Here is a 10,404-nt window from a genome sequence, read left to right on the forward strand (position 1 = left end):
CTATACAGAAAGGGAAAACTATCTCGTGAAAAGAGTAAATAAAAACTGTTGTCGAAACGAGTTGGTAACTGCGTTTGGGCACGGTTCTGAGACGAAATCGATCGATCAAAATTTAACTCGCCGCGAAACGGCGGCGGCTTAGTAATCGCATCGTAGATGCGCGTACGTATCTTTAGACTGGAACAGAACATTTTAGATCTGTAAGAATCGTTCGATCAATGACATGGCAGTTGAGGAAGAGATAAACGGGAAATTGGAGTTACGGGAAGAGTTCGATATTTGATTACGCTATGCATCTATCCATGCATGTACTGATTTGCTGGGTAGACGGGTGGACCTCTAGCGGTTAGCCGATGAAACGCGGTGGACGCTCTTCCGGGGACTGGGGACAAAAACTTTCAGTTTATTCCCGTTTATTCTTGTCTGGACGGTAGTCTCGGTAGTCTCGTTCGGTCCGTGATCGCGATACATTACGCGGGTACCGCCGGTACTCGTACCACGAGTCACTTTGTGAGACAAATTCGCGTCCTGGTTCTCGCATTTGCGTCGACGATAAATCCGTGGATCCCCGTGACATCGTGCGTCCGTACCGGCGTTTGCCAGAAATGAAGTAACGTTGAGCTACGGGATCCACGCGCCACGCGGCTCCTTCTATACACCATAAAATCCCATCAGAGTGACACTTTCTGTGACAAACGACAGGTACGTGTGCCACTGTTCAAGATTTATTATCACAAAGCGTCGCTATTTAAAGGCAACTTAGCGATTTAAATTACAAAGTAGACTTGCATCAGCCTGCGAACTTCGGAAATGACGATAATGATCAAAGCCGTATGCAATCGATCGATCTCAAAATTAGATCTTTGCGCGGGATACGTTACCTGTGGCAATTGATCGCTATCAACACAGATTTTGTAAGCACTCACATTTGGTACTACGATTGTTATATTATTTTGTTAGAGATCGACGCGGTGCATCTTTTGAATGCGTCCAACGTTCTCCGCGTCTGCTTCCCTAACAGGAAGCTAATTTGAATGGCATCGAAATTTACAATTCTATCGGATTCTACCTTCGATACGTTTCGGGTTTGAGACTTGAGACGCTTTGCGCGCGCGCGTCTAACCGTACAAGTAACCATTCTGCTATCGATGCAATGTTCGCTTTACAATCAAAACGTTTCTTCAACTATTTTTTCGAACATAAATTGCCCAAGGCATCGATGCAATAATACAATTTAGTTAGAGACAAGTTTATGCCATCAAACGTTATCAATCGCTTTAAAAAGTACGTGAATCAAGAGTCTTAAGTTTAAGCATATGTGAACGCGTTTCGTAACGAGTAACGGTTGTTGGTCATAAGCTGAATACGATCGCTAATAATGTTTTAACGACGCTTTTAATAAAATATCTCTCATTTAATTAAGTATTCGAGTGAGGAAACTGTGGTTTCCAGTAGACTTTAGTGATAAGCTCGTAGACATGGCGATTCACCGCGCCAGCTACGAGCACGTGGTGCTAAGTTTGCTGCGTGGACGCGACTTGTATGGCTCGTGCTCCTCATAGTAGTTTCATCGCACGGTAGCTTCGTATGATGTAACTTCGCGTCGATATTTCGGACCTATCCGTTGGTACCCACGCATTTCTACAGTACAACAGATATTGATAGAAGCGAATTCGTTCGTTGCACTCTCCCCAAGACAAAAATCGATTTCCCTCCGTAATGATTCTCTCGCATCATCCTGACACTGCCATCCCTATTAATTATCTTAACTCTGTGTCGATTTCTAGAACCTTTAACGAAAACGAAGTTTCGCACGTGCGCGAGTTTCTTGCTGCCTACTCGAAACGAGTTAATTTTACTTGCTGATGACGTGCGTCACGAAATTATGGGATAGATAGGACATGCCATGGGAAAGCTAATTCGAATAACGTGTTGCATCATGTCGACGTAATCAGTTAAACCGATTGATAGATTAAATTATCATAGTAAGTTCTCATAGAGGAACAAATGCTTTCTTCCAAATAAATTATCTGGTCTAAAGTGAAATAATATGAATTAATTAAATAAGTTGTATCAAATAGACGAACTCGATTTGTGTCGAAGAGAACTTATGGACAAATGTGTCTTCCATGTGTGAAATTATACGGATGTAGGCTTGGGAAGGCGTGTCATTTCTTGGAACCTAAGGGCTGACCAAAATCCTAAATCTCAGGTCAACTCATGATTCTCAAGTTAACGCAGTGTCAGCATCGTGTCTCCTTGAACTCGAGAGGAGAACCGGTCGAAGCCAGAACTATTCAAGAATCTTTATGGACTATGAATAATTTCATTGACCTTGCACTCGCGTCTTATCGTGTGTAACGGATTTACTTTCCTTTCTATTGACATAACCGGTTGATTTATACGACCATTACGTAGAAACTTTCTACTTAACGAACGTTGTCATTTTCGTACGAAGTCCGTGTATTAAAGTTAGAATGGGTCGTTACGAGCTGGCATTGAATTAGGCGGCATTCGCAGACTAAGAATAAGACAAACGAAATTAATCGTCCGGGGTGGTCAATCGTTTGATCGAAAGTTGTTTCGCGTCGCGTCGCTCGTAAAACGAGCCTTGACTTCTATCCTATAACAATACCACGTCGTACAGACGCGAGAATAAATTCGGAAAGCGAGTCTCAAGGTAAGTTAGTTTTCAAACACGTTTGGCAACCTCCAAGTATCACTCTTCGCGTGACGACTGCAGGTGATTACTATTGCAACACGTGTTTATTCGGCACACGTGGCGACACGATTACCTATACCGTTTTTTTGACAGTCTGCATACAGGGTCAACATTTTTTTAGACGAACAAGACATTCTAGTTCCGTGCGATTGTTATTCATATAAAGCATATGACACAAAGCACAATAGGTATTTTGTCCGAAGTTATCGCGGCACGCGTCCTTTTTTATAATTTATCTGTTTCAGATAAGCGTTATTTTACTTCGACAGTTACACAGTTGTTCTCTTGCAGAAAACTAGTAAAAACTGGTTAGTTTCAATTTATCCTTGGAAAAAACTTCGCGACTAATTCTATCGTTTGTTAAACCGATCAACGAAGGAGTCGAGATTTCCTTGTTTTATCGGCGTTTCATTTACACGGCGATGCTAAAAAACGTAGAAAGTAAATATATTGGAATAAATATCGCCGTTTCTTGTTAAGAATGCTTCTACATAAGAGTAATAGTTAGCCTGACGAGAGCGTTTATTGATTATTTAATTTTCAATCAATTTCGTCAGAAATCAATGAAAACGATTGGATCAGTTTTTGTTCTGGTCCAATTAGATGGAACGGTTGAATTTACATACGGATTAACGATAGTTCATTAATTATCGCTAAACATGACTCGGGTTTAAACCATGGTCAGGAGTCAAATGCGGGGTCAGAATCATCGTAACCTTATCTACTTATTGAGGGATACGGTCCGCCGATAGGAATCGGGCAAAGGTTTCCACTGCATACGTGATTTTCCACTACACCTGCGATTCTTTCTACCTTATGTACATCAAGTACCGTCGCATTTTTACCTAGTTCCTCGGTGATTCGATCACGGAATTTATCGTAAAATTAACCGCAATGAACGGAAGGTTAATTCGAAAAGTTGAATGACCCAATTTTTCCAACACACGTTCCCGTAATTGCCGCGTTAACGAGGATAGATCAAAGATTAATTAATAGTAATGCGAATGGTCTAGGATCGCGCCGCTAAGATTATTGCCATAGTCGTCTTATCTGATTTTACGTCATTCCACGGCGAATCCACGAAATATCGCAGAACTCGCCAGTCGTTGAAACATGAAACCGTGCGAGTAACGTCAATTCACATTTCGACGCGTTATCAAACTAACGTAAGTGCAAACACAGTTATATAAGATTACTTTTATTTCACTCACCAAACAGGTGTACATTTTTGCCCCACAAATTATATATAACGCTGATATCTTACAAATAATCGTCGCAGTCACGGCTGCTTTCATGTTCTGACGTGTTGAATGCTAACAAATTGCAACCTCGACTGCCCGTGTTTCGTATCCTTTCACGGAATAATGTCATATCATCGTAGTTAATTACACGTATAAATATCGAGCTGTAATGATATGGTAACTCGATGTTGAAAACAAATTAAATTGTTGAAGCACGATTTTGTGTATTTTCAAAAATTGAATTGTTCGTCAGATTCGAATTCTCTTGTTTCTTCGTCAAGTTCTATTATTGCCATTTATTATTTTACTATTCCATGTTCGTGTCTATGAAAACATCATTTGATGCGTCATACATTCAATTCCGGATAAACGATCTTCGTTAAATTATGCCAGTGGCGTCGCGGTCTAATTAACATATCTGCGATTGTCAGTGCGCGGCGCTTTGAAACCATCTTCAAAGATTCAGTGCGAGCTATTGTTAACGGATGACTATAACAAACTGCACCGTCACGTCGATTATCTCGCGTCACAAGTAATCATAATTTCGTTCCATCTTTCAAGGAATTCGCGGTAGTCTTGCTAATCATGAAATATCTAGGAAAGAATTATTCATACACGCAGATTTTGCCGAAGGTCCAAAATAGATGCTCCGGAGGTATGTGCAAACGAAACGTTTCAAAAGTTAAGTGTACACAATGACGAGGCTAATATTTCATGTAGAGAAACGTACAGCTTTCGGTACCACGATAACCTGCGATCCTGGAATAGTATATTCCATGGTATTATAGAGATAAGGATAACGACGGGCAGATAGTTCGTATTGCAAAAATGTTTGCGCATAAGCTACGCAATATGTGTAATGTACACCTCGAAAGGCAGATACCTACACGCACGGTTTACACGTAAATGGTCATTTGTATCGTGCGCCGTACTTACTTAGATTACCGGTTTTGTTCTGGTAAATGACCTTTCCATGGCAAGTGGGATCTCGATTCGTGTCGTATGTCGAACAACGACCGCGCTATCAATTTTTATCATTACGCTAAAAAAAATGTTGATTTTTTTAGCTTAATCGAGGAGAGAAAGATTTAGACGATTGTTTTGAGATTTATTTTTAAGCTCGACACGCTTGTATCCATTAGCGAGTACCGTATCAGAGATTGCCAACGGTTCTGTATTTTTGAGGACAATGTCCGGAGTTACGTCAAGAATGATCGATGGACAGCGTGCTCAATGGAACATTTTTCTAAGGCTTCGACCACGGCCTGTTCCGTGTGCATCTCGCTTGCAAATAAAAATATGCTCCGGACAAATCATTTTCTGTTAAATATGCATGCGTCCGCCTCGAATTAACGTTCTCCTTACAAAGAGCGAATTTGTAAACGTTATAAATTATGTAAGAAGACCACTGAAATAAATAACATTACGTAAAGCTGAATAGAAATAAGCGTCTAAGCTTAGCTGTTCAAAGCTTTCGGTTAAATCCTTAAGCCTCGAGCAATATTACACTAGAATTTATTACCCTCGAGCAGCTGCGGTCATCGAAAATAGAAGATAGCTTTTTCACTCCTTGCATGTATATCTTAAATAATGGATGAGATTCGAGGTATTATAATCATTTGTATTGTCAAAGATGTTATCGTTATCGTTACACTTTTATCGGTTTTTATGCTAAGTTTTCTCGCCATGTCGTTTCGTATTTTCTCAAGTTGCATTTCCGTGTACATAATTAACGCGCGTGCAAGTCGAATGCAATCTCTGATAATGGTTTACTTTTATATCATTACACATGCTTCGATTTTGTACGAATCGTAGACTATGATTTTTATGGGTAGTTTCATAGTTTCAATGAATGAATGTATGTATGTATGTACACGTTTCGGAGCGTAACTTCACCCGACTTGATATTCAAGCACTAAATACACGTGATATTTGTAGCTAATATTTAATTTTTATGACACCGGTAGCTCTTAAGATATTCGTTACTTACTTTATTCTCTTTCAGTGTACGGTCTCTTATTGATAAGCTACCAACTCGAACGGTATATTTGTACTGCTTAAAAGGCTTTCAGATCTACTTACCGTGTTATTTTATCTATAAAAAGAGGATATTGTGTACATTAAATGTTTTCGAATAATCGATCGGCTTCGGTATCGGAAAGGAGTTAATGATAATAGTATCTTAACAACAGCAGGCAATTAATCGGCATATCGAACTCGCGATAATAATTCCTATTGTGCCGAAATATAAAATTACTTCCTTTCTTGCATGTTAACCAGTAGAACGTGTCGCTTATCGACAAACCCGCGATAGTGATTTGCCTTTTTTCCCATGATTTTGCATTACAAATCGAAGAATAATTAGTTCGGAACTTCGTAAGTTTACGATTTGTACATCGTTACGCCTCTAATTATTTTGCTTTAATTTAAAAATGAGATAAGTCAGTCGTATTACGAATACAGTGAAACTATTATACGATCTATCTAGTGGGAGTTGATTTTAGTAATAATCTTAATCGGTGAACCTCTTTTGTTTCATTGCAGATAACTTACGCTGGAATAAATAATCACGAGTAAATTGCACGTAGATAATCAAGTTGGTCGACACCTATCAAAATGGTATATATCAATGATATCTCTCATAGTCATAATAGCAATGCGATCAAATAAAAAATGTTTATTATACCGCAGGATAACAAAGCCCCAACTGAACTGGAAACCTTCTTGCCCCAAGATGGGTCGAATATGAAAGATGGTGTATTAACAAAGTAAGAATCGATCGAACGCGATTGACAGCGTATAATCTATCGGCATTATTAGTTTCTTTAGCATGACAGTACTTTGCTCGTTGCAGATATAAAGTGCAAGTCGCTCCGCGAGATATGGAAGCCGGACAAGTCGATGGAAAAAGTTTCGATCCCTTCACAGAACGAAGAGTAGATAACCCAACGACGTAAGTTCCGATAAACGTGATCATATAAGGATGTTTAATAAACTCTTGTACCCTCGATGTCGTACCGTATCTCTAATCATTTTTTTACTGTACCAGTAGCAATAGCAATAAACAATAAAAGATTACGATTACGTCAATGTTAAATACCGTGTAGCCAAACATGTTTGTTGATGTCGTTTCAGGGATTGTGACACATTGACGCATTTATTGAAAGCTTCCCTTGGAACGGGTATATTATCCATGCCGATAGCTTTCAAGAATGCCGGCCTCCTTCTCGGTGTACTTGCTACGATTCTAGTGGCATTCGTATGCACGCACTGCGCGTATATTTTGGTAAGGAAATACTAGGCCGCCGAGCAATATAGCGTAAAGAGCGATTATGTAAATCGAATTGGTATTCTAGATAAAATGTGCACATATATTATACCACAAAACGAGGCGTACGGAGATGAGCTTCGCGGATGTAGCGGAAGTTGCATTCGCTACGGGGCCAAAATGGGCCAGAAGGTTCTCAAAACCAATTAGGTAGGTTGCAAAGATCGAAACGTAGAGATCAGGTTTCGTCGGCTGTTATAGTAATGCACTCGTAACGCGTCCACAGGTACCTTATACAAATTAGTTTATTCGCAACGTACTTCGGCACCTGCAGTGTGTACACGGTTATCGTTGCCGCGAATTTTAACCAAATCATCGAACATTACAAGGATGAAGGATCCGGCGAATTCAGTATCCGATTGATGACTGCTATCTTATTAGTGCCTATGATACTGCTCAGCTGGATACCGAATCTGAAGTATCTCGCGCCCGTTTCCATGGTGGCCAATATATTCATGGGAACCGGTTTAGGAATCACGTTCTATTATTTAGTTATGGATATCCCATCGATCACCTCTCTACCCTTGATCGCCCCCATCGAGGATTTCCCACGGTTCTTCAGCATTACGATTTTTGCAATGGAAGCAATAGGTATGCACTCGATCGTTTAGATTTAGATGATAACTCATTTTCATATAGTAATTACTATTCGTCATTCCAGGCGTCGTAATGCCACTGGAGAATAATATGAAAACGCCGCAACACATGATCGGTATCTGCGGCGTTCTGAACAAAGGAATGTCCGGGGTTACGCTGATATACATTTTACTCGGATTCTTAGGATACCTAAGATACCAAAATGATACCATGGACAGTATAACTTTAAACTTACCCACCGAAGAAATGTAGGAATAATGAATGATTATGATGATCGCAACGAAATCACGGCCGAATATTAATCGTAACGGTTCAATGTATATTTTCAGACCGGCTCAAGTTGTCAAAATCTTAATTGCTCTAGCTGTTTATTGTACGTTTGGATTACAATTCTACGTGTGTCTCGACATCGCGTGGAACGGTATAAAAGATCGGTTCCAGAAAAAGCCGGTGTTGGTAAATTATATTTTAAGAACGGTCATGGTTTCGGGCGCAGGTAAGATTTTTACTTTTGTTACACGCCCGCTATAACCATTTTAGGTTTCGATCATTTCTACAAATACGGGTCGTTTTATGTTGCAGTTTTATTGGCGGTCATTGTCCCAACCATCGAACCGTTTATTGGGCTGATCGGGGCATTTTGTTTTTCGATACTGGGTCTTTTAATCCCTGTATTCATTGAAACGGTGACGTACTGGGAGGTTGGATTCGGGCCAGGAAACTGGGTAGCATTGAAAAACATAATTATATGCGTCATCGGCATTATGGCTTTAATATTTGGATCTCGCAGCGCGTTTATACAAATCGCCGCGCTGTATACCTAAGAGAATTTGTTTTTTATCTGCATAGATCTGTAGATTTTCGAGGCTGTTCAACATTTTCTAATAGTTCTATTATTTTACGACAATCACGGGAATCAAAACAGTATGTAAAGATCGAGACGCTGACTTATTTTGTAAAACGTATACGATCAATGGAGAATCGTATCAAAATTTAGATACAACACAAACCTACGCTTACGAGAGGGGTCTAGTAATGTACTCACGTAGATTATTTACGTGGGCAACAATCGACGAACAAATCTTGGGAAGTCGACATTCAGTATAGTTGAAATAGTATACGCACAAATAGTTTGTACGATAAGAAGAGTAATAATGGGGAAGGTTATATGAAAAGATTTAATCGTTATCAGGTGGCTAACGAGAGCAAACCTAATAGTAAACTTCGTTCCTAAAACTTAAGACATAAGAAAGTCTATTTAATTCGTAGGAAAGAATAGACTGAGAAAAACTGACAGTATTTATAGGAAATATTTTACATCGGAAGAATATACTGCAATTTTAATCTTATACTGATCTTGATACATGCTATTTATCGAATGGAGCAGGCACTTTCAATTTTAGTCAGTCCTTTTATAAACACGAACGCGCATTATTTGGAATACAATTTTTATACATTATTAACAATCAAATCTTAAAGTATAACCTTCGTTTTTTTAACTTAATATAAGTTATCGTCATAGTAAGGTTTGTTGTAATATTTGAAACATCTATGAGCAGATCTTTTAAATACATACATAAACGTGTATGAAGTTCAAGTTGCCGTTCAATGTTTCACGTGTATGGTGAACAGTGCGAGAAATGTTTCATTCATCTATGCTGCATTTAATATCAGTGTATAATTGAAAAAAAAATGAAACGAGCAATTTTTGCTTATCGAACTCTTGTTATAAATTAAAGAACTTTTTATACAATTGTTGGAAATTTTTACATATTGCTGGTAAAAGAAGAATAATGAAACGATTACGATCCTAAAGTATGTATCATTTTATGGCCTTTGTATAACTTGTCCTATCCTATCCTTACCACTACGTACACGATGCAAAATGAACATATCTTTACATGAGTCTTATGCAAGTAACATTTTATACTATTTACTTTTCTAACGGTGCGTAATTCAACAACTTTTCAATTAAATCTACGTGTCCAAGAAGCATTCTGCGGCAGCAGTATCGTTTTAAACCCAATGCGTCAAGAGCATCTCTGTAACACACGAATAGGTTCGAAAAAGTATATTAGTAAAAATCATTTAAAATCAAGTTAGTCTATTATTCGTATCATTTATTTTTCGTGTTTTCATATATTCGAGGTTAGCTAACCACCGTAGGTGATGTACAAAGTTTACGTACTTCATTTACAATGTATTTTATGTAGTTTTATGCAAAAGTTATTAACTACTTACCCTTCGGTGTATTCTGCCTGCAATAAACCGAGGTATGCTTCCCACTTGTTGCCGATCACTTTTCCGCAAGTAAAGCAACGTACCGGTATAATCATGTTCTCCGAGTTTATTCAGACCGATATATAGTTTAAACTGTCCGTTAACGGTCGTATTAATCGTTATTGTCTAAGTTTTACGAGTGTCCGTTAGCGGATAATTCCAAGTCGTCGAAAACTCGATGCCACGGTACAACGTGTCTTCAATAAACAGAATTCGTGTGTTTTGAATCATGGATT

The 10,404-nt window shown here is 38.8% G+C and overlaps 2 protein-coding genes across 3 annotated transcripts; one reads left to right on the top strand and one right to left on the bottom strand.

Annotated features, from left to right (window-relative positions):
- The first annotated feature begins 407 nt into the window (after positions 1–407).
- Positions 408–9,641, top strand: path (solute carrier family 36 member pathetic). Of its 2 annotated transcripts, none has more exons than XM_018032264.2 (10): positions 408–702; positions 6,508–6,582; positions 6,655–6,731; positions 6,818–6,916; positions 7,099–7,249; positions 7,320–7,441; positions 7,518–7,882; positions 7,953–8,136; positions 8,218–8,384; positions 8,471–9,641. In XM_018032264.2, the coding sequence occupies exons 2-10, from the start codon at positions 6,580–6,582 to the stop codon at positions 8,710–8,712; spliced, it is 1,410 nt and encodes a 469-aa protein (XP_017887753.1). In that variant the 5' UTR covers positions 408–702; positions 6,508–6,579; the 3' UTR covers positions 8,713–9,641. The 2 variants fall into 2 exon arrangements, with proteins under 2 accessions (XP_017887753.1, XP_026673088.1); XM_026817287.1 differs by lacking the exon at positions 408–702 and adding an exon at positions 3,840–3,888.
- Positions 9,642–9,690: 49 nt separating this feature from the next.
- Positions 9,691–10,396, bottom strand: Rpb10 (DNA-directed RNA polymerases I, II, and III subunit Rpb10). Its single transcript, XM_018032266.2, has 2 exons — positions 10,130–10,396; positions 9,691–9,930 (listed from the first exon to the last, which is right to left on the bottom strand). Exons 1-2 carry the CDS (start codon positions 10,222–10,224, stop codon positions 9,822–9,824), a joined length of 204 nt encoding a protein of 67 aa, XP_017887755.1. The 5' UTR covers positions 10,225–10,396; the 3' UTR covers positions 9,691–9,821.
- Between the last annotated feature and the right edge of the window lie 8 nt (positions 10,397–10,404).

The sequence above is a fragment of the Ceratina calcarata genome, unplaced genomic scaffold, assembly GCF_001652005.2.
Source record: "Ceratina calcarata isolate Rehan_Ccalc_2016 unplaced genomic scaffold, ASM165200v1 scaffold569.2, whole genome shotgun sequence".
Lineage (NCBI taxonomy): Eukaryota > Metazoa > Arthropoda > Insecta > Hymenoptera > Apidae > Ceratina > Ceratina calcarata.

Bases quoted from the DNA above. Each gene is read 5' to 3' on its own strand.
- Rpb10 (XM_018032266.2), bottom strand. From the start codon at position 10,224: ATGATTATACCGGTACGTTGCTTTACTTGCGGAAAAGTGATCGGCAAC. The intron at 9,931-10,129 runs GTAAGTAGTTAA...CGTGTGTTACAG, and splicing joins CAGGCAGAATACACCGAAGG to AGATGCTCTTGACGCATTGG.
- path (XM_018032264.2), top strand. The intron at 6,917-7,098 runs GTAAGTTCCGAT...ATGTCGTTTCAG, and splicing joins AGAGTAGATAACCCAACGAC to GGATTGTGACACATTGACGC. The intron at 7,442-7,517 runs GTAGGTTGCAAA...ACGCGTCCACAG, and splicing joins AGGTTCTCAAAACCAATTAG to GTACCTTATACAAATTAGTT.